General features: G+C 38.3%; 2 protein-coding genes across 5 annotated transcripts in view; one reads left to right on the top strand and one right to left on the bottom strand.

The window, feature by feature from the left end:
- Positions 1-721, bottom strand: part of Tbck (TBC1 domain containing kinase) — a 138,345-nt gene extending 137,624 nt beyond the window's left edge. Inside the window, exon 1 of one of the 3 annotated variants that reach the window (XM_034500616.2) lies at positions 468-721. The gene's annotated coding sequence lies outside the window, so the exon portion shown is untranslated. Of the gene's footprint in view, positions 1-463 lie in introns of all 3 variants that reach the window. The other 2 variants (XM_034500617.2, XM_076933263.1) reach the window with 2 other exon arrangements.
- Positions 722-746: 25 nt separating this feature from the next.
- On the top strand, positions 747-23,235 carry Aimp1 (aminoacyl tRNA synthetase complex interacting multifunctional protein 1). Of its 2 annotated transcripts, XM_034499347.2 has the most exons (7): positions 747-1,063; positions 7,332-7,465; positions 9,614-9,727; positions 11,150-11,320; positions 13,038-13,249; positions 17,243-17,411; positions 22,995-23,235. In XM_034499347.2, coding segments are annotated over exons 1-7 (969 nt in total). In that variant the 5' UTR covers positions 747-1,061; the 3' UTR covers positions 23,162-23,235. The 2 variants fall into 2 exon arrangements, with proteins under 2 accessions (XP_034355238.1, XP_076789379.1); XM_076933264.1 differs by lacking the exon at positions 747-1,063.
- The last annotated feature ends 297 nt before the right edge of the window (positions 23,236-23,532 follow it).

Here is a 23,532-nt window from a genome sequence, read left to right as displayed (position 1 = left end):
CGACAAGGTAAAAAGATTACAAGGCGAAAGCCACTTAGGCAGGCAGTTGGCTTGTAAAGTTTGCTCAGGGAATACTTTGAAACTTCTGTTAAGTCCGATGCTTTTGTAGCTAGACTACAAAAGGACCACAAACATGACATGCACCTTCAATGAACAAGACATAATATAAACTCTGAAAAACCTTGGAGATGAATGACTCGCGTGAGTCGGAAATATAAAAAAAAAAAAAATTAGGGATCAGGGGAAGACGTTAATTTTATCCTGAGTAAAATCGTATTTGCATTTCCGGCGAATTTGTGCTTTCAGGTGAAGGAAGTTTGGAGACAAACACAGCAGCAAGCAAGTCCACAGGTTGGTTCTACCGGTTTTTGCAGAATGGCCGGGTCACTCGCTGCACCTGATGGCCTTCGAGGTCTCACAAGCCCCACCCATTACCACAAGGAATGCTACGACACCAGAATACCTGCCTGAATCTGGGGGCGCAGAGATTAGGGGGATGAGCTCCTAAGCGCTGTAGTTGTGCCTGGCAGTGCTTAATGGGCCGTGTTCTGCATTTCAGGCGCATCTACAAGAGGCCACCTATGGAAGGTGACAGCCGGAGCGACACGCCTCCGTCCGCGCGGGCAGCCCAGGTTCGGAGCTCCGAACCTGAGTGAGAGCGCGTGCCTCGCTCAGTGACAGCGCCCAGCATCCCCTCCCCCTCTGCCGCCTCGGGTCCGCCACTACTCATGACGTCATATCTCCAAGACACAACGCCGAGGGAAGACCTCAACTTCCGGCCGCCTGTCCCGTTCCTAAACAAGACAGCAAAATGTATCGAGTGAGGAAGAGGTGAGGGGAGACTGGAGGAAGAGAGGAAAGGAATGAAAGACCATAGTGCAGTGTAGTACAGGAAGAGAACGCGCGCAGGAAGCGGACGGCTGATGAGGGGTGAAACTGTGAAACGCTCAGGCATTTATCAAGGACACCCTCCTGGGTCCTTTCTCCCTGCCGCCGACTACGGGAGGCTGGCTCTTTCTACACTCGGCTGAGGCTGCTCAAGAGCTGCGGTTCACCGCTTCATGTGAGTGTCACGAGAGGGACTAAGATGGCTAGGTAGCGATCCATAATTCTTCTTCCCTTTCTCGCCCGGGAAAAAGAACCCGACCTTCCGCGTACTAGTGGGAAGAGTGGTTGTCTGGACGTAACCGCGGAGGCTAGAAAGCATCAGATCCCAGGAACTGGAGCTTCTTGTGATTGTGTGCTTCTGTGTGAGTGCAGGGACCTGAACTTGGGTTCCCTGCAACGGCACTGAACACTTTTTAGTCTTAATATTTTATACTTAAATATTTTAGATCATAAGTACTGAACAGAAAAGGCATTAAGCGGTAAGGAAAGGTATATTATTTGTAATGTTGCCAGAGAAGATTCTCAAGGAAAAGATGGCTTTCTAGGAAGGAGGTGACACAAATGAAATTAACAATACAGAAAACTTTCAAGAAGTACAGTCAGTCAGAAGGCCAAGCCATTGCTAAGGCTATACAACAGAAACTTATACAAATATCAAGGGGGCGTACCAATACCTGTGGGCTCAGAACTGAGAGAAGGAATTCATGATGGAGACAGTATCAGAGAGAGCAGACATCCATGGGGAGTGAGAGCCATAGAAGGTTTTCCATGGCCAAGTAATGTTACCCGACTTCTTTTTAAGAGGGTTACTCAGTAGACTGGGGGCAGAAGTGAGAAAGGAGATCAGTTAGGGGGCTTTTGTTTTACCTCAAAGGAAACATAACAGTGGCTTCAATAAAGGTCCTAAGTGTCCAGTCATGTTTTGGGGGTCCCCAATACATACACACAGGGGAACTATGGATGGCAAGTTTTATTTTCATTAATTAGGGTTTGGGAAACCCTTTGAGTGAAATGTGTGAATTTCAGGAGGACAAACATAAGTTAAAGTCGTGGTTTTGCCATTTGATAATTGGATGGGTCCAGCCAATACATGTACTCCCTCCTAGTGTATAAAATGAAAATGGTGTCTTACATGGTGAAGACTAAATGTCAATGTTAGGATGCCATCTGTTAGTTTTTGGTGGTTTTACCTGCATTCTTGAATTGCAAGTAGACAAGGTGGTGTGGTTGAAGACATTGGTTAACTTATTTTAAAGCTGAAGCAAAGATAGCTCAGCTGTGCAGTAATCACAGGAGGCCTAGCTATGCCTTTTTGTTTATGTATACATTCTACTGGGAGAAAGGGTTTTGAATTAACAGGCATGGTATTATAAAAACAAAGATTATTCTTTCATAGTAATCAATCTTATAGCCACCTTCTCCCTTCATTGTCATCATTTAATTTCTCTAGAACTTCCTGTGCTCTCATCAGTAAAGAGAAAAAAGGCTCTCTGGCAAGTGGATAAAAATCTAGAATAAATAGGAACTTTCACCATAAATAGTCTCAGGTCTTCTATGGGTTTTAGCAAGGCTTTGTTTAAAAAATTGCCAGTGGGATTAATGTTAGTTGCTACACTGTAGTTTTAGTGTTTCTGAAGTATATTGTCCTCACATTTAATTGCAGTATTTACTTGTCCTTAACGTCTGACTGTGACACATGTGTTCAGTACTAGAAGGAATTTAAAGTGGTCTAAAGGTACCATGTTGCTGTCAGAGTACAATAACTTGACAATTAGATTATGAAGCAACTGAGGGAAATGTTTGGAAGGTAAGATTGGAGATGAAGGGAAGAAAGGAAACATAATTACTTTTAATTCTCACATTTACATATCTGAAAGTGGAGGTGTATTTTTAAAATATTGACATCTTAAGACCATCCTGAACTGCCAGCTGGTGACATAGTTTTCAGTGTGTCAGTTATGAATAAGTCATAAATGTTAATGTTGTTCTGTTGTGTGCCATCTTGATATTTAGCTTATTAAGTGTAAATTCTATTTTATGTATACTTTTAGTGATTGTGACTTAGTATCAACATGAAGTTACTGTGTATTCAGAAATACAGGAAAAACAAAGTAGTAATATAAAACAAGAATCTAGGTCTAAATTTAAAAGTTTTTCAGTGAAGTAATATATGAAATATATTAAAATGGTTTACAGGTTGTGGTCCAGCTAGTCTATCAGTGGCTATCTACTAATGGAAGGTCCAAGAAGCTCAGAGTTGTTCAGTTCATGAGACTGAACATTTCAGCTGGTCTTAAATATGCACCAGAATTCCAAAGGAATAGGTCCTAATCCAGGGAAGGAATGGATTTGCCAGTGAGAGTCAGCAGGCCAATAGAGTGAGCTGCCATCTTTATATAGGCTGCCAGCAGGTGTGGCCAAGTTAAGGTGGATCTTTCTATCTCAGAAGATCCAGATTTAAAGTTCCCACTTCAAATGACTTAATTAAGGAAAAAAAAAAAAATCCTTTATAGGTGTACTCAGCCACTTGGGCTTTTTGTTAATTCCAGATATGGCCAAATTAACAACCAAGAATAGCATTCAAAATATGTAATGGATCAAGAGCATTGGAGCAAATGAATATACAATCAGTGTGTAGAGGAATTTTAACTATATATGCTATATGTATGAATGAGATTAAAATAGTAAACTATTTTCTGGAGCCATTCTGTACTTGATGGCATCATAGATTTGATGAAATTGAGTACTGACAAGTATTATTTCTAAGAAAAATACATTTTTACATAATTGTAATTCTGAAGTAGTGAAATTAGGGATCCAGAGAATTCTTGTGCTAGAATGTAAAATGAAAACTGCACATAAAAATTTGGTTTTCAGTAACTTTTGAAAAAAAGTAATAGTTTTCTAACTTTTAGAACCTGGTGCCAGAATGGTTGGGAGTTAAAAGAAATCACAGGCAACTTGAAAGAAGTAGGGATTTCAGCTATAAATAAAAAAAATTTCTTTATAGAAATAAAGAAGCAATCCAGTAAAGATAGGAATCTCTAAAAGTCATATCTTGGGTTATGTTTTACTCTTTCATGTGTTCTTTAAATTCATGCATTTGGTATTATATGTAATTAATCATGTAATTAGTTGCTCTTTGTGTGTTTCATGAAATATCACAAATTGAGACAAAAGTCTCATATAACAATTTCATGCCTTTCCAATGTTTTTATCATAATTTTTTTGTTAGTAGTAGAGAAAGAAGGTCTTTATTTTCATCAGTAAAGTACAGAAATACATTTTATGTGTTGCCTTTTCTGCCCCCCCCCCCCTTTTTTTTCTTGCTCTCCAGAAAGTTCTTTTATGAGCGGGTACTATACATAAATGAAGTATTACATCTATTTTAATCTCATTTTTAACAGGTTACCATAGAAACGAAATAAACATCTCAAACCATCCAGACAGTACAAGCTCCAGTAAATGCTAATGGATGCTGTTTGCTTCTGGTACCAACTGTAATTAGATTAGAAAATGCTTGGTAATTATGTTTGGAGAAATTACAACATGCTCGCTAAAAGAGCTAGCTTGAGCATCAGATGGACTTGAGTTTCAATCCTCATTTACTAACTATACTACCTGGGAAAAATAATTTAATTTCAGTTGTCTTCTATTATAATGGAGTTGAAATACTCGTAAATGTTTCATGTACTTAGGCAGCAAGTGATAAATATTCTACAAGTATTTTTTGTTATTTCTATTATCATGTATGAGAAGTGTACACACATGATAATGTATATCAGCATAATGAAAGCTCTGAACACACTAAGGAGACTTTTTAAAAAGATATTTTTATTTTAATGTGTGTGTGTGCGTGCGCGTGCCTGCATTTGTGTGTGTGCACTGTTATGTGCATGCCTGAAGCCTGTAGAGGCCAGAAGAGGGCTTCAGCCTGGAACTGAGGCTACAGGTGGTTGTGAGTATCCATATAGATGCTTGGAATTAAACTTGGGTTCTCCAGTCCCAAGGAGACTGAATATTTTAAAATTAAGCCTGCACTTTGTACTACAGTAAAACCATTATGGAGTGACTAACATAAAATAGTAAGATGAGCACTAGATTAACAGGCAAAGGTTTAAGCCTTCAGTGTTATTAAAGTAGCACCATCTCCCTAAACTATATTTATTTTCCCTGCAGTCTTCTGTGTTTCCCTCTTTTGTTTGGAAGCTTAGTGAGTGCTTATTTTCTCTCTCTACCGTGAACACATCATGAGACAAACTCAGGGGTTATGAAAGATTATGGACATAAATTACTTTTAGGAATCTGGCAATCAACAAATGAAAATTAATAGTGTCAAGTTGGCATATGTCATTTTATTATTAACCTTGGCTGGCAAGGGTAACCCTTGTGTGTGATGTGTGGTGATGATTTGTTATTGTAAGAAGTTGTCGATATCAAACCCTGAGCAACAGTGTCCAGGCAACATGTGAAGAAAAGGCCCTGTGGAGGGGCAGGCGAGCAGGTTAGAGCATCTTAATAGAAATTCAGACAGTGAAACAAGGAGTTGGTCACACAACCCACACGGCCTGGTAAGTGTTTTTCACTTAAGGTTTGTTGACTGTAACCATTTTTTTCTAAAGAGTTGTATTCTTCTACCCTTAGCTGCATATTGCTAGAAAACACTAGGCATTCTTGTGGTAGCTCAGGACTCCTTACCCATGACAGCACCACATGCTCCTTCGGGGGACTTCAAACTACTCTACACCCTTTCCTTCTGTCTGCTATACTTCCTCCAGGAGTTTGCTCAATAAGTCCAAGTCTTTATTTTCCACAGTCATGTGGCAAATTCTGTTTGTAGGTAAAGGACACAAAGGTTTTAAAGTGCCTTCCATGTATTCCTAAAGCCAGGACAACTCAGATAAATTAAGCTCCTCATTAAAAACACAAAGTTCTGAACTAATGTAGTGATACTTAATGGTCTGTATGCAAGTTAAATTTTTATTTATGCCTTTAAGTGTTTCAAAAATCATTAAAATAGTAAGTAGAGAGCAACAACAACAAAATGACACCACTAAGCAGCCTACTGTGTTTTAAGCATCTTGAAGATAAAGATTGTATGGGTACCTTTTTGTGTCTATATTTTTAATGGCTAAAGTAAGAATTTGTAGAGAACATGAAGTTAGCTTCCTGTGGCTTTTCTAGACTGAAATCCTGTTTATAGCTGTGGCATTTATGTTATCCCATCATATATTGTAAACCTGAGAATATTTTGAAGGTTGATGTTCTTGTGAAAAATGTAAACATTTTTGAACATTCATATTGTAGGGTTGGTATTAAATAGTCTTTTCAAATAATAAAGCAGCTGTGTTATTTGTTGAATACTTTTCTTTATTATGAAGTTTTGCAGTGAGTGGTTTTATTCCTTGAAAAATTGGTATTTCTGCAATACCTTTGTCTTAGTTACCATATTTGTTTTACTTTTAGCTATAAATTGGTAGTAAATCAGGTAAATAAGAATATTTTATATTGTTAATAATTTCTAATCTTGGTTTTAAATGTGTTTATCTTTGCAGCAGCCAGTTTAACTCAATGAGTTAATCTCTAATGTTTACTTATGTGCATTTTATTATACATTAACAATACTTTTCCTTTAGATTTATTATAAAAATTCTAAAAATTATTACAAAGGCTATTTATTGTTAGGTCTCAGGTAGTCCATATCTAGAAATGAGCTCCAGCTGGACTGGAGAAGGATTTCTGCATTAGATAAAAGCCAGATTTCCTCAGGAACTAGTGACAGGGTCCCATTCCACCAAAAGGAGTCATTTCTGCACTCTGGCAGAAGGGACATATGGCTCTCTGTGGAGTTTATCAGCATATCAAGTGCATGCTGGCCTCTGGGCTGCCTCAATATCAACAAGTACCTGTTACACATTTCAAAGTCCAACTAGCATCCTGCCCTTCCCTCTCCTCCTTATAAAATCCACTAAGGCTTTAAGGTTTCTCAGCCTTAAATCTGGTTAAATAGTATTTATTTTCTGCACTTAAGAACAAAGTAGATTTCCTCTTCCAAAGAGATACAGGAATTTGTTTTAACACTTCTGCCCATCTTGCTTTTCTTTATGTTTCTTTTTTTGTGTATATGTGCATGTGTGTGCATGTGGGTGCTTGCTATCAGGTAAGGCTAGTGCTGGCCTGCTTTCTAAGGGTATCTCCTGTCTCCTTTCAAGATGACAGCCATACCTACCAGGCATATACATGAGTTATGTGACAAGCACTTTAACCACTGAACCATCTCCTCAGCTCCTGCTTGCTTCTCTGTTCTCTAAAAAAAGCATTTAAGGTATTTTTCAATTATAGGAGAAAATGTTTTTTCCTCAGGTTGCTCTCTCAGCATCCTGTAAAATACACGTTTTCTTTCCACTTTCATAGTATGTTCATTACTTTCCTCTTTTATTTAGGATTTTCTGCCGATTCTGGGGAAAGATGGCAACTAATGATGCTGTTCTGAAGAGGCTGGAGCAGAAGGGAGCAGAGGCGGATCAGATCATTGAATATCTTAAGCAGCAGGTTGCTCTTCTCAAGGAGAAAGCAAGTAAGGATGTTTAAACATTCTAAGGAAATACTGACAGGAAAATGTTTACTGTATAAATTATAAGTTGATCATTTGAATTATGACTTTTCGATTCCCTTAATTTTGAGTATAAAAGAATTCTAGGATTATGGTAAATTAGAATTGATTTATAGTAAATGTCCTGTTTATACTCTTATGATAAAACACCAAAAGTAACTTGAAGAGAAAAGGGTTTATGTCAACTTAGAGCATACAGTCTATATGATAGGAAGTCAAAGCAGGAACCTGGAGGAACGCTGGTTACTGGCTTGCTCAGGTGCTTTCTTATACAACTAGGAATAGCTGCCCTGGGGAGCCATCACCCACAGTGCTGTGTTAGGCTCTCCCACATTCAGTCATTAGTCTGGTAAGGCTTTTCTCAATTGGAATTCATTCTTTCTGAAAGACTCTTGTGTAAAGTTGAGAAAAAACTAACCAGAGCAGTAAATATATAATTAGAGGAAATAATAATAATGTTTTAGGACTGATAAGAGAAGAGTCTATTATTTAAGAATAGTTCCTATATTATTAGAGGTTAATAACTTAAATTAGGGAAATGTAATGAAATCAAATAATAGTTACTCTGAAGTTTTAAGGGTTAAGATGTATAATTTTCATATTCTTTGTTCTTTGAGGTTTTTGAGAAATTGCTGCAGTGTATACAAAGTGTCTACTAAATTTCTTAAGGATTTGATCTCATCAATTTACTTATTCCTCAATAGCCATTGTTGATACTATAATCAAAATTGTACATTTACTAAAAGAATAAGGAATCTGAGTAGGGTGCAACTTGGTGGTAGTCTCACATAGTCTGTTTGGGGCCTTGAGATTGATCCTGGCACTGAAGAAGAAAAGGTGAATGACTGAGCTGTGAATGAAAGAGAACACAATCAGCATTCTGTGGTACTTGAATTTTAAAAATTTCAGATGTGATAAAAACGCTTTAAAATGCATTGCATTTGTATATGTAATAGCTAGGGTTCCAGTGAAAATAACTATATGTTTTACACTCAGATATATACAATTGCATACTAGAAAATCCTGCTGAGCATATGGAATCCTTGGCTCCTGCCTAATAAATTCCAGAAATAACTTTATTGTGACTACCCAGAATAATCCCTTCTAGGGGATAGTTCCTCCTCTGCAAAGAATCATTACCATATGCCATATTGTTTATTAGGTCCTTATAGAAGATAAGGAAATGATATTTCTGGGGACTGGGGAGATGGCACAGTTGCTACATTGCCATTCAAGCATGAGGATTTGAGTTCTGTCACTAACACCCACATCACAGAGCTAGGTACAGGACCTTAGTATCTTATTGCTGGAGTGACAGAAGTATCCTGGGGCCTGCTAAGCCAGTCAGTCTAGCTGAATCTACAGGCTCCAGTGAAAGACCCTGTTTGAAAAATAAGAATAACTGCGGAAGATACCCGCCTTGGACCTCTGGGCTCTATATGCACATATACGGTGCGTGCGCGCGTGCGTGCGCACACACACACACACACACACACACACACACACACACACACACGGATAACTTTCGATCCCACTTTCTATTTTATAGATTTTTATCAAATTAACTGCTTGTGGATCAAATATATACATAGTGGGGAGAATGTGTTCACTAAATATATAGATTGATTTCCTTGATTTTCATCTATATATCACTATATATTTACATCTTCAGAGATTAGGTTCAGTGGGAGTTGTATACCCAATGTCCCAATAACTACCAATAGATTTTTTAATAATATTCATAAATAGTAAATTGTTATGAAGCAACTGGCCAAATATTGGTTTTTGTCATTATCTCAGCTATAGCAGTACTTTCTATGCTTTCTTCATGTAAAATTTAAACAGGACATTTGAAAAACACTTTCTTTTTTTTTTTTTTTTTAAGATTTATTTATTTTATGTATATGAGTACACTGCGTATATGAGTACATGGTTGCTATCTTCAGACACACCAGAAGAGGGCATCAGATTCCGTTACAGATGGTTGTGAGCCACCATGTGGTTGCTGGGACTTGAACTCAGGACCTCTGGAAGACCAGTCAGTGCTCTTAACCACTGAGCCATCTCTCCAGCCCTGAAAAACACTTTCTAACTGAATTGTCTTGATTCTAGTTTTGCAGGCAACTTTGAGAGAAGAAAAGAAACTTCGAGTTGAAAATGCTAAGCTGAAAAAAGAAATAGAAGAACTAAAACAAGAGCTGATTCAGGCAGAAATTCATAATGGAGGTGAGTATAGAAGAGTAGGGTGCTCGCTTACTTTACAGTGGTTATCTTATTATGTAAGTTTTCCCATTTATCTCGTTATCCTCAAGTCACTCCTGCTGTGCATTCCCCCTAATGTACAGGGAAAAAAATAATGGAGACTTAGGACGGGCAGCTGGCGTCTGTCACCTGAGATCATGGAAAGGGGATGAGCTGGTGCCGAAAGCCTGCACTGTTCGTTTCTGGGCTGTGTTCTCGAACTTGACCAGCACTGCTGTGCTCTTGAATCCTCACTGAAAAAATAGCCATAGTAACTGGTTTACAGTCACTAAACTCTTTCAGGATCACCTGTGTATCTACTTGAAAGACTCGTCACCAGGTGTGCTCACACATGTGGCCCAGGATCCAGAGGCTAATGCAATATGATTAGTGTAGATTTGAGGCAGTCCTGGGCTACTGATAATTTCCAACCCAATCTGGGCTTCAATTATACCCTGTCTCAAAGAGTATAAGAAAACATTGTCTTTAGCTATCTTTATTTTATACTCTAAGACAATGAAACTTAGAGATACAAAGTTACTTGTTTAAAAAAAAATCAAAGAACTTTTGTTACTCAAGACATCAAATAATTATCAGTTGGACTATAAATCATAAATAAAGTTAAATATTTTTGATCTGTTTAAAAAACTTCCTCTCTATTTTCCTGTTTGTGATGGAGTTGGGAGGGCTGGTTGTATCCATATTTGCATGTGTGGCACATGGTTTCACATGGGTGTGGAGGCCTGAGGTTATCTATGATTGCTTTTCTACTTATTCTTTGGGGCGGGATCTCTCATCAGATAAGAGCTTGCCCATGTGGCTGGTCTCACTAAGCAGCTCGCCTGCTGATCTCCTGTCTCTGCCTACCTAGTCTGGAATTACAAGCAGTCTGCACACAGCTTTTGGCATTTATGTGGGTTCTGGGAATCTTAACACCACTTTAACCACTAAGCCATCTCACCAGCCCGGTGAAGCCCTTCTCAATTACTGGCTTCTTTTGATATCCTGTCAACATATTTTGAATATTGTATGAATTCTCCCCTTAGCTAAATAAATAATTGGAAAATTAGTGATGTATACTTATAGCTCTGAGCTATATATTCCCTGTCAGTGGAAAATTTGGGACTGATGAGTGTTTTCTAAGACTAGTAGAATTGGAATGCAGCTGCAGAATTAAAAAGATAAAGTTTTAACAATGTTGAAACTTGTGACCTTAGTAAAAGTAAAATCTTGTGACCTTAGTGTTTGTTAAAATAGACTTAATTTTTGGTAGATATTTATAGCCTCAGATAATGGGTACTTGATAATCACATATATTAAAGAAGTGTTCACATTTGTCATGTATAAATATACTGTTCCACTTTTTGAGTTTAATATGGGTGACACTGTTCATTTTCTGTGATTCAGTGAAGCAAGTACCTGTTCCATCCAGTACTTCACTAGAGACTAATTGTACTGTTTCTGAAAGTGTAATACCGTCTCCATCAGTAACAACCACCACCTCTTCTGGTACAAAAGAACAGATCAAAGGAGGGGGAGGAGAAGAAAAGAAAGTAAAAGAGAAGACTGAAAAGAAAGGTACTTTTCACCATTGATCTTATTGACTTTTGACTGTTTTACCTGATAATATTAATACTTTTATGATGAATAGTGGTATCAGAAAGTGCAAACATTTAAAAGCTGAGATAAAGTTAAGAATACTGTCATTGGGATTGAATCCTGAAGAATATGTGGGTGTTGATGCCACCGAGAGGGTGAAGTGAGTTATGTTATGCACAGAGATCAGCATAAGTAAAAGCAACAGAAGGTGAGAAGGAGTAAACCTGGCTGTGTGTCTGCAGTTTTAGTCCAAAGAAGTCACAGGGTAAGACTGGCTTACAGTCACTTAGGAAATAGGACAGTGACATCCAATCAAAGCAGAACTTTTGAAGTGAGGCATGGTGATGTTAAGGAACTGGTCAAAAACAACAGGGCAAAAGGTCTCACGTCTGCTTAGGCAGCCACTGAAACACTGCAGTCGGCTGACCTGTCCCTTTCCTTCAGTCTTCATGGCTAGGTAACCAATGAATTCTGAAATTCTTGTTACCAACTACGTCTAGGCTTCAAGTGTACTGTTGATTCCTGAGAGGCCACATTTGTTCAAGTGCTTAAGGTTCTTTGTTTCACCATTACGTGCTATTGAAGTAGCTTTTCAAGTAAACATAGGACTTCAATCAAGAGATTCTCTTTTAAATCTGTTTTTATAATTTCATCTTAAATATGCCTCCCATTTATACTTAGAGTCATTTACAATATTTTGATAAATGCCAAATGTCTATGGGCTTTAGGAATGGATGTAACTCATTTTAGCACCTGGTTCCTGTCAGTCCTTTGTAAATAAATATCATCAGACTTTGTTAGAAGTACACAGAACGAGTGAAAGCCAGTCAGCATTGGAATACAAAATAATCCCGTGGTTTGATCTTAAACATTTTGTCTGATCTCTATTCTGTCTCCAACTGTTAGCCTGACGTTTTGACTAGTCAACCTAGTCACTATTAGAGGACAAGAACACAAAACTTAACTGTACTGTGTTCAGAACACTTCTGTCCAGTGAAACATTCTGTGAGGTGGTGATAACACTATACATATACATTGTTCAGCAAGGTAGCCAAAATCTAAATATGGCTATTGAGCATTAAAATAAAAATATGGATATAAATATATTGTTATTATTTATAATGCAGGATAGTGAATTGTATAATTTATAACAAGGACAAAATGATTTTGATATTTTTCAAGTATGTATCTGTTTATTTTATTATAAAAATCTTTGCTAGTCTATAATGGAGAGTGTGAGATTAAATGCTGCCCATATTTAACCAGCTCTGTCTCTTTCATAAGCTGCCCTGTGTAAGGGTTGGCATCCTCACAGGCTCCCCTTCCTCTACCGCACTGGAGTAGTTGTAATGCCTCTGTATTTCCTTGTGTATCTAATGTTAACACATATTCGCTATACCTTTGTGCCCCTTACCCACAGGTGAACTGAGGAATTTGATATCATAAGAGATTAACAGTGATGCTAATATAAGAAAATAAATAATCAAAACAATATGTTACTTTTTTGAGATACAGTTTTTAGAGAAATAGCTAAAGCTGTGTAATGCTTTTAGGACTTGAGTGTTGGGTTTTTTTTTGTTTGTTTGTTTGTTTGTTTGTTTGTTTGTTTTTCCTGAGCTCATTAGCACTGGTAGCAGATGCTTCCAGTGTTTTTTGTTTGTTTTATTTGTAATGCTTGCATATTCTTAATCCCTAGGAGAGAAAAAAGAGAAGAAGCAGCAGTCGGCAGCAGCAGGTGCTGACTCTAAGCCTATAGATGTGTCTCGCCTGGATCTTCGAATTGGTTGCATCGTTACTGCCAAGAAACACCCCGATGCAGATTCACTGTATGTGGAAGAAGTCGATGTGGGAGAAGCAGCCCCACGAACGGTCGTCAGCGGGCTGGTGAATCACGTTCCTCTAGAACAGGTATTGTCCCACTGAAGAGCCTGCTGCTTATAGGTGCCACTTCAAGGGATCTGCTCTTGTGTTGCTTTAAATGTTACGTGAATTTCTGAATGATTAGTTGGGAGCGAGAGTGATGGCTCACTTACTACTCTTGGAGAAAATCCGGGTGGATTCATAAAAAATAAAGAATTAAGATGAATTTCAAAATGAGGTATATAAACCCACCACAGAGTTTGAAGGCCTGTAATATAAAGTGAACGCAGTAGGACAGAAATTTTTATGTTTGTGTTCATGTGTTAATGTATGTGAATGCAGTGGTGTATATTCTAAGAATGAGCGTGGAGGTCACAGGTCAATCTTGAAGAGCCCTTGCCTTCCACCTTTTTAAGATAGTCTCTTGTTTACTTCTGCATGTACATAGAAGGGCAGTGCCAGAATGTTTAAAATATCTTTTATAGTGTTTAATTATGTGAAATTTCCCGTGAAAATATAAATATTTTAATTGTTTAGAAATTGTGGTTGTTTTCCACTCTTCACTGTTTTCTCGAAGCAGAACTGACAACAATTCTTTGTGTGTATTTATTCCGTGTAGCAAGTACTCGGTCTACAGCTTCAGTTTTGGTGTAGGTGAGGTGGAGGGGGTCAGCTATGGCTGGGATCGGTCACTACAAAACAAGCTTGTAGCATTGGCTGGTTACGCGGATAGTGATTAGTTCTTTGTGTTGTGTCCTAGGAAAACAAGAAGGACATTATTATGTCTGCCTAGAGCATTCTTTCTTTTACGCTGCTGGTAATGTGAGGCTCTATCTCTGATCTGGGCTGTTCTGTACTACTAATTTTAGCACTACCTTAACATGAGGTGGTTCAAGGACGTAATCTTCACGTCCAGCTTCACATGCACATTCCTTTAAAATTTTAGTGCCTAATTATCTGAGCCAGGAAACACTGAGTTTTGACTTTCATGAAAGAAATTTAATTGTAAGGAGAAAGTCCTATTTTAAAATTCCAACAGTTCCTCTGCTTTTGTAATTTTGGCACTCAGCATGTGCTTTTGAGAAAGCATAGCTACAATTTCTATTATTCTGTGGTTAGATGTTAATTATTATTCAGTAAAAACAGAGCTGGGCCTTTAGAATACGTAAAGGAATTACAGTCTGCTCTGTGAACGGTGCAACCATTTTAAGATCGGGTTCATACCCTGTGATGCCGCCTTTCAGAGCAGTGCTTCCTTACTGCGGTTCTGCCTGGTGCTCGGCAGCTTTAAAGTCCTCATCTCAACAATGTGGTCCGTGTTTCTCTTCCTTCATTTTTGAATACCACATTCTTGAAAAATTAAAGGTTCACTTTAAATCTATAATAGCAGTGGGAAGAATCTGCGTAGCATTCAGTTTGCTTTTTCTAAATGTCATCCATAGTGATTTGATCATCTGCTGATGGCGTTTGCTCCTGCGGGTGGTTCAGGGCCCTTGCAAAGGCTACAGACTCAGCATCAAGATGGCTCTACCTCTCTCTTTATAGTCACTCTTCTGCTGCTTCGATCTGTTATCTTGGATAGATCCATACCACTCATTCATATTTCTAGATACAAGTATATATATATTGGGCACCTAGTATGAACCAATTATTGTTTCATGCAAAAGACAGGGAAGCAAATTAAAATAGGTCAGTAGAGAGAAAAATAGGTTCCTTTGGAAGTGTGTGTGTGTGGTGGAGGGAACCTATTCATAAGAAATCTGCTTTTTAAAGTGAATTTTTTAAATAAAGGTATCAAAATATTAACATGTAAGTGAATTGATAGCATTAAATAGAGATAAATACCAGGAAGAAATTAGGAAAGACTGTATGCTAAATTACATTGACATGATGCTGTCACTTTATAGAAAATGTCAGATAAAAGTACTTTGTGGAGAGAGTGACATTTGAGTAAGATGTTAGGAAGTGAAGTAATCAAGTCACGTGTCCTGTCAGGCATCTGGGGCAGTGATGCCAGTGAAACAAGAGTAAAAGTTGTGAGAAAAAAAGATGGAGGTGCTAGATGACAGGGATTAGAGACCATTTTAAAGAGTTGAGATACAAGCAAGTGAGGGCCATTGTTGATGTTTTGACCAAAGAAGTTATGAGTCTGTGCTTTGGTAGGATTGTTTTTGCTGCTTTCTTGGAGGGTGAGTGCATGATTGATCAATGAAGATTTCTGTTCTTAAAAAGTGATTAAAACATTCTTTAAAAGTGATTAAAAACTGAAACACACATGTATGTGCACCCCCCTCCCATATTTTTTCTATTTTTAAGACAGGGTTTCTTTATGTAATTTTGGCTGTCCTTACCCTCAAAAAGATCTCCTGCCTCCACCTCCTGAGCGCTGGGAGTGCAGTGTGCCTCACTACACCAAGCTTTCCCATATAAGTCTTTATGAAGTTAGTCTTTGTATTTTCTTTTTCAAGCCAGAGTTTCTCCGTGTACCCATTCACGTCCTGGAACTCTCTAGACCTGGCTGGCCTTGAACCCAAGAGTTACCTCAGTCTCTCAATTGCTGGGAGTAAAGGCATACAGCACAACAGCCAGGCTTAGATTCTCTCCTTTGACATCGGAACTATTTCTGTATCTTTAAAAGTTAGATTCTTAAAGAGTCCTAGGAATAAACCAGCTAATCTTGAGCTGACTCATGGGAAAGTTGTGCATAGGGTTTCTTCTGCTTTAGAACTTAGAGATTTCCATAGCCATGGAGCAAGGCTGTTTATATAAACATCAGTCTAAACCATGAATTCAAGACAGGACTCGTAAGCATTCTGTAAGGCCTATGAAAGTGCCATCTGTTATGTGTTCCTAAAGAAAATGAGCAGCTACTGTTAGATCCTGAAAAGACTGCATTTCTTTATTCCACATACTATTCTCATATAGATTTGATTTTTATAAATTGTTACAAAGTGATATTTTCAAGTCCTTGAAGGGGAGGTATTATTTACGAAGGGTATTCAAGTCATGTTTTAATTGTAGAACCTAGAAATATATTTGCATCTAATTTGTTTAGAGAGCCATCTTTTATTTTTCCCTGAAGCTGTAATCTTGTGTTGTTTTGATTAAGCCTGGAGAGGATTGGCATAATTTATTTGTTAGTTGGGAAAAAGGTTAAGACATTTCAACTCTGGAAGATAAGGAGTTTCTTTTTAACACTTGTATCCCCAAATGTTAACAGTGATATGTACAATGCTTGAATTAAACTGCTAGTTTCTTTGTAAGAAAGAATGGACTGGAGATGTTGCTGGGAGGGAGAGCACCAGCAAAGTCTGTACAGAGTCTAGGTCAGTCTTCAGAACTGCAAAAAGAAAAGGAGAAAAATCTTACATAGTATTAGAAATGGCCAGATGTATAGAGGCAAAAAAGTTATGTAAATGGGTTCACTTATTTTAGTTCAAACACTAACCTAAATAATTTACATGCTTATTGTAATTGTAGTATATGACAACTCCTAAATTCAATATGTTTTGGCTAGTTTTTAATGAAACAGAGGGTCAACTTTATACATTTCTGATTGGTTGTAGTTGAAACTTGACATCCAGCTGATTCACTTAGTTATTCATTCTTTCAATAAACACACTGGCTGCTCTTCAGAGGACCCTGGTTCAGTTCCCTGTGCCCTCATAGAGATACATTACTATAACTCCAGTTTGACCTTCGCAGACACCAGGTTCATAGGTGCTGTACAGATGTGCTTGCAGGCAAACATCCATATACATTTTTAAAAAACCAAAATACCCATATACGTTTGAGAAAAAGATTTCTACTGTTGTGCTCATGCCTTGTCAATCTGAGAGATTGTCTTTTATGTTTATGTAAAATATTAGTCTTCATTTTTATACAAGACTGCATAACAAAAAATATTTTAGATACACAGAGACAGGTATAGCCACAAAGGCAGTGCATTTGATAAGTAGAGACCAAGTGTGCCTAGAGTATTCTAGATGTGATTATTCTAAATCTCTGCACATCTTTAGTCATCGCTTTTGTTTTGCACAGATGCAAAATCGGATGGTGGTTTTACTTTGTAATCTGAAGCCTGCAAAAATGCGGGGGGTACTGTCTCAAGCAATGGTGATGTGTGCCAGTTCACCAGAGAAAGTGGAAATCCTGGCCCCTCCCAATGGGTCTGTTCCTGGAGACAGAATTACTTTTGATGCTTTCCCTGGTAAGTACTAAAAATTATTTAAATGGTTTGAGAATCAGCTTTTAAAGTGATGTTTATAAAGCTTAGAGGTTAAAACCAGTCCTGTGTGTGTATCCCAAGGCCTTTCATGGAAGTGGCTTAAGATAGCACAGTGAACATACAATCAAATGTTACATGAAATACTGCAGAGGTTCTGCCTCATGTAAAATGATCATATTCATACCTACAGAACACTGACACAGATATGGATCAAGTTAATGTGCTGTAAAATCACTTAAGCTGTAGATGATAACACAGAGGCCAGTGATGGAAAGTAACGTTTCATTTATACAGTTTCCTCTTGAGTATACATAATCCTGAGACAGCTGAAGTATCATAATGCAGGAGAAATAAGGAGGGTTTCTTGTCTTGTTTTATTACATTTGGAGATAATATCTCATCTATCAGCCAGGCCATCCTCCTCTTTCTCCTCCCTAGTGTTGGGATTTCAGGCATGAGTCACCATGTCTAACTTAAAAAATAGGGCTTTGAAGCAGAAAAAAAGAATGCCTGCCAGATGTAGAAAATGTTTATAAAAACAGGAGTCAGGTTAGCTAATTTCATCTCAGTAGGAGCCATGTGTAGGGGACCAGGCTTCACACCATAGCCACAGTCATCCTAGAGGAGAAAGCTACAAGGGACACTTCTGCACACACTATCAATATCTCTACTTGGGAAACATCCCGCCCTCAGCCCCAGAAGGTTTTGTATATCCTCAGAGCTTCTGGGGAAGGCTTTGGCACTCCATGGAACTGCGGCATTGGGGTCTTTGAAACGGTTACACCCGCGTCAGCAGCACGCACTCACCCAGACCGCATTTACTCAGGGCGTCCTGCACTCCCATGTATGGATATGTCTGCAACTCAGTAGATGAGAAATCATTATAACCTATGTTTCAGACTTTTTTTTTTGTTGTTTTTGAGAAAGTCCCATTCTGAATGACTCAGGAAACTTCATTGGCTTAAATTCTGAGAGCATAATTGCCACCCCCTTCAGTCCCATACTACTGGAGCATTTCCTAAAACCTCCTACTTTGGAGTAAACACTATATATTTATCTGACATGAAATCATTTAGGAATTCAATAAGTTTGAATAAAACAACAAAGTAATTTTTTTCTTTTTAACATTTAGAATCTGTTTAGAAAAACATAAATAATCCCAATTGACCTTTCCACATTAACATTAGCCTTATTTATTATTTGAACTCCTAAGAATTAAACTGGGTGGGATGTGGTGTAAAATGTAATCCCAGGGCTTGAAAGGCAGACTGAGTTTGAGGCCTGCCTAGGCGGTAGACATAGTGATTGGGGTTTGTTTGTTTGTTTGTTTGTTTGTTTGTAGGTCCTTCCTTCCTTCCTTCCTTCCTTCCTTCCTTCCTTCCTTCCTTCTTTCCTTCCTCTCTTCCTTTCTTCCTTCTTTCTTTCACTTCCTTATCTCCGTGTTAACAGGTGAATAAATCTAGGTTTTGAATCCATTTTTATTAATCTGCCTGTTACTGGGTGAGAAAGGCAACATCCCTTGAATTTCCCACTGACTAGCATTGATTAATGCTGAGTGCTGACAGCCCAGCATGGATGTCTTGCTTTCACCGTGTTCTTAAATTCTCTGTATTCATTTGTCTGTCTTCATGTACATGCTTCATGATCCTCAGTCTGCTATTTCTTCTTAATTCTATTCTTTCTTGTTCATGAAGCATTTAATGTCCTAGAAAAGTTAATATTTATAAAGAAAAACCTAAACTTTAATATATGAGGTTACTTAAATAGTTTTATCACTTAGAATATGACTAACCACATGGAACACAAATAACTGATCAGATTTGATCTGAGTACTCATCTTATATATGCTTCCATACCAACTACTGCTTCTGTAGCCATAAATCTCAGAAGTAACAACAATTTAAACCACACGCAGGAGTGTTTTGTCTTGTTTGGGGTTTTCCTTAAGATGCCATGGCTATCCGTGGTTACACTGTAAAGCAGAAGGTATCCCCTGGAAGTCCACCATGCACTTGACGTGTTCAGTGTGTGAAGACATGCTGGAGACATCACACTGGTGACTAAGATCTTTGAATTTTGTTATTTTGCCTTTTAAAAAGTTTCCTAATTACCTATTTTTTCCTACTACAAAGCCAGAAACTTCCATAGGACTTAGAAGATGTCGCATAATATGTATATAGTAAGACCTAAAAGTCAGTCCACCTAACATTTTTTAAAATATTGAGGGCAGCTATAAGTTTTAGTATTTAAATATACTGACTGGTCCATAAAGCTCAAAGTAGAAATAATTTTAAGGCAAGTCTGTAAGCCAAGAGACAAGGGTGATGATAGGTTTTGTTTTAGATTGTTTGAGTTTTTGTTTTTCTGACACTGCACTATTCATGGTCTAATAGTAAAGAGAAATTTACATTTAGACTTTTAAACTCCAAGGTCACGCTTAAATCCATTCATAATTGCCTTAGCAATAATAAAAATTAATAATCAGAAAGTATAGATTTAGCATTGAATTCATTTTTTAAGTCAACCTTAACTATGTTCAATTTCTCTTCTAAAATCCATTTGATTCAGGGTTCCTTCTCTGCTGTGGTTAAGGAGATCCCCATTACTTGGTGGAATACCATGGCTGGTTTTCAGGCTCTTTAACTCACTTGGATCCTGGCACCATACTCTGTTGGTCTTCTTTCTCTGCTGGTGGCACCTTTGCATCTTCTTTGGTGGCTGATCTGTTGTGAGTCCTCACTGAGAACCTCAGAGCTTGTTCTTTAAACCATTTGCCTTTCCTTCACAAAGCCTTGGTCATTTCATCAGTTATGTGCCCAAATACCTAGTAGACTTCTTTGCTTACATGTCCCAAGGAAGAATATATGTCCCTATCTTTTAAAAAAAGATTTACTTATTTTGCATGTGTGTATGTGACTGTATGCATATGTGTGCACCATGTTCCTGCCATTGGCCACAGAGGCCAGAAGAGGACTCCCCAGAACTAGAGTTACAACAGCCTTTTTCTGAATGTTTGTGTTGCTCGCTCCAGTGCATAAGTGTTCCTAATGGCATCTAGAATGGTGAACTTAGATGATTTTCAGCTTTGCCTACACCCATCAAGGCAATCACTGCTTGGGACAGCTGTGACCTAACAGAATTTATTTTTTAAATAATAAAACTTGAAACTCAAAAGTAACTCCATAATTCATGGGCTGCAGAATGGGCGCTATGGTAGGTATAAAGAAATCATAAGTCTCCACTACAGCCTTTTGGTGCCCAGAAGGAGTATTTTGAAAGAAATTGTTTTACTGAGCTTTAGTATCAACAGTGAGCCTAATGTATCTGTAAGCCTTAACTGTGAACAGATTTGCTGCCATAGGCATTCCATTTAGAGTACAGGTGGAAAGGATTCTGGGTATTTCCATCATAGTTTGTAGGGCGGTGGGCTGTGAGAGGCAGCTGGGTACCTGGTTGAGCACAGGCTTTAAACCCTGTGACCCTCAGGGACAATAAGAGTTTGGCCACACTCCTGAGCCCCCTGGCTCCTTTCACATAGCTATAGCCCCCACAGAGAGGTCTGGGGCCATCAGTCATTGTATCGACTGTCACAGCGGCTCAGACCCTCCCAAATGTAGATAAGGTATCCCCAAGCTCTCAGACCAAGCCAATAGGAAGTACCTACTGCCAGACCCTGACCCATCCCAAAACTATATATAAAAATTTTATCCAGAAGGAAAAAAGGTGTGCAAGAATTAATTCTGTCTGAGAGCTTCTTCATAAGAGCTGTAACACTAATACTTGGGAAGAGATCTGCTCTCCTGCAACACCATCAGGAGCTTCCCCATACTTCTTCTTGCTGCCTCAGCCTGGCCCGATTCAGCACAGAGCAAATCACTAGTTGCAATAGTCTTCAGTAGTCAGCCTGCCTTTGAAGCTCTGATGATGGTGTTGACTTTAACTAGGAATGCAGTAAATAGGGTCGTCTAATGTAATATTTCCTCTACACTGAAGATGTGTTTGTTGATATAACCACCTACAGCACTTCATCTTAGCTGGACCTCCTAGATGGCCTGCTGTAACTTCTACATGAGCCTTTGTTGCTTCACCTTAAAGTTGGTGTGAATCTGGATCAGTTTGCTTTCTGAACACATTATCAGTTTGACAGTGTCTTGGTGGAGGATGTGAAATTCACTGCATACATACGCCTTGCTAAATAATCTCTTTGCTGTAGTTTCCAAGATTTTGAGCTGCCCACTTCTTACAAGATTAACCTTTTAGATTGACTTAGAAACAAAAAAGTCCTAGCCTTGCAGATCTAAAGGGAAGTGGGATTGCATTTTGTTGATGGCTCTCCTCTTCTATTAGTCTCCTTACTGTCAAATGGTCTGAAATAAGAAAGATTCCTTTCTTTGACTCTAGTCAGCTTCTCAGTTATACTTTCATAGCATGCTCTACTATACATATATCATTCGTTGAGCTATTCTGGTATGTATTACATTACATAAGCATGGTTTTTTGCTTTTTCTTTTTAATTTTTAGTCATTGAAAGGCTAATAAGAACAGACACCAGAGCCAAAAATTTCCTTTTTACTGTGTGTGTGTGTGTGTTATACAGAGAATAAACTACTTGCAGTAATAGTGTGTGTGTGTGTGTGTGTGTGTGTGTTTTGTACAGAGAATAAACTACTTGCAGTAATAGGATAGTTTTGCTTCCCTATCAGGTAGAAGAATTATTTGGTCTGTTACTTATCTTTAAACTGAGACCAGAGACACTTCATTCCTTATTTGTCTTCTGTTGATTATACACATTGTCAGGTATTGCAAATAGAGGGATTAGGAGTGATAACCACTTATCTGAAGGCCATTTGTTTTCTTTGTAAGCCACAGCATGGCATATAGGAGGCCAGGTGCTAGCTGTCCCAGTAAAAATGGGCTCTGATGGCATATCCTCCTCTGCCTGCTACTGTGGTTAGGGACTTTATCTTCTCTCCTTCAGTTTTTCCATGGGTGATATTAGAATCAAGATTGTTATATTCCAGGTAACAATGCACGTTCCTACTGTTCAGATAATGCTGCTCTTGCATCCTTACTGCTTCTTTTTTGTCATGCAGGATGTATGTCATGCATGTCATACACCCTGCCAGGGGTGAAAGTTCATCCTGTTTAAATGGGCACCCATTTTCCTAGATTTTCTTTACATGATGAAATGAATATCTTACAACTTTCTTGAGTAATTTGGGGCTGGAGATGGAGCTTAAATGCTAGTGTGCTTGCTAAGCAGTTATGAAGCCATGGGTTGAGTCCCCAGCACTGCAGTAATAATAAGAATGAGGATAACTTGGGAAACAAATTATTAAGCTGTATTGCCTACAAAAATATTTAGTGTTTCTAAGGAAATGATAATAACAATTTTATTTTACCAATCAAGAGTACAGACTGCTGACGTGAGAGTAAGGTTAGATGTAAGGATGCTGATGAAGGCTAAAGATCATGCACTGTCGGAACTCACAGGAGGCCTATGGCCAGAACATGGGAGTGAGTCTGGGTGTTAGTTATGTAACTTTCTGGTTTTTCTCTGAACAGGAGAGCCTGACAAGGAGCTGAACCCTAAGAAGAAGATCTGGGAGCAGATCCAGCCTGACCTGCACACCAATGATGAGTGTGTGGCCACATACAGAGGAGCTCCCTTTGAGGTGAAGGGGAAGGGAGTTTGCAGAGCCCAGACCATGGCCAATAGTGGAATTAAATAAGCACTCTGTAACTGAAGGTTTGGCAAAACCTTAATAACAATAAAGAGAAGTGTGTTTATCACTTACACATAAAATATGTCTTACTCATTTTTTTGTGGCTTTTGGTTTTTCTTTTTCAATTTTGCTTTAAGTCTATTTTTTTTGTTGTTGTTGTTTTGTTTGTTTGTTTTTTTTTGTTTTTGATTTTTTTCCTTCAGATACTTTGTCACAGCAACAGAAAACTAAGTAACAGAAGCTTGGTACCCAGAGCTAGGGTCACTGCTGTGAGTACGCCTGACCATGTGCTTTAGAAGCCTTTGGAGCTGGCCTGTTCAAGAGTTTAAATATGTAGTTTATGCCACTTAGAGAAAGCCTAAACTGAAAGGAGGAAG

The sequence above is a fragment of the Arvicanthis niloticus genome, chromosome 4 (genome assembly GCF_011762505.2).
Source record: "Arvicanthis niloticus isolate mArvNil1 chromosome 4, mArvNil1.pat.X, whole genome shotgun sequence".
Lineage (NCBI taxonomy): Eukaryota > Metazoa > Chordata > Mammalia > Rodentia > Muridae > Arvicanthis > Arvicanthis niloticus.
The sequence above is the reverse complement of the archived record's forward strand: the minus strand, read 5'-3'. Positions and strand labels throughout refer to the sequence as shown.

Coding starts and splice junctions, on each gene's coding strand:
- Aimp1 (XM_034499347.2), top strand. Junction 7,466..9,613: donor TCTTCTCAAGGAGAAAGCAA/GTAAGGATGTTT, acceptor TCTTGATTCTAG/TTTTGCAGGCAACTTTGAGA. Junction 17,412..22,994: donor TACTTTTGATGCTTTCCCTG/GTAAGTACTAAA, acceptor TTCTCTGAACAG/GAGAGCCTGACAAGGAGCTG.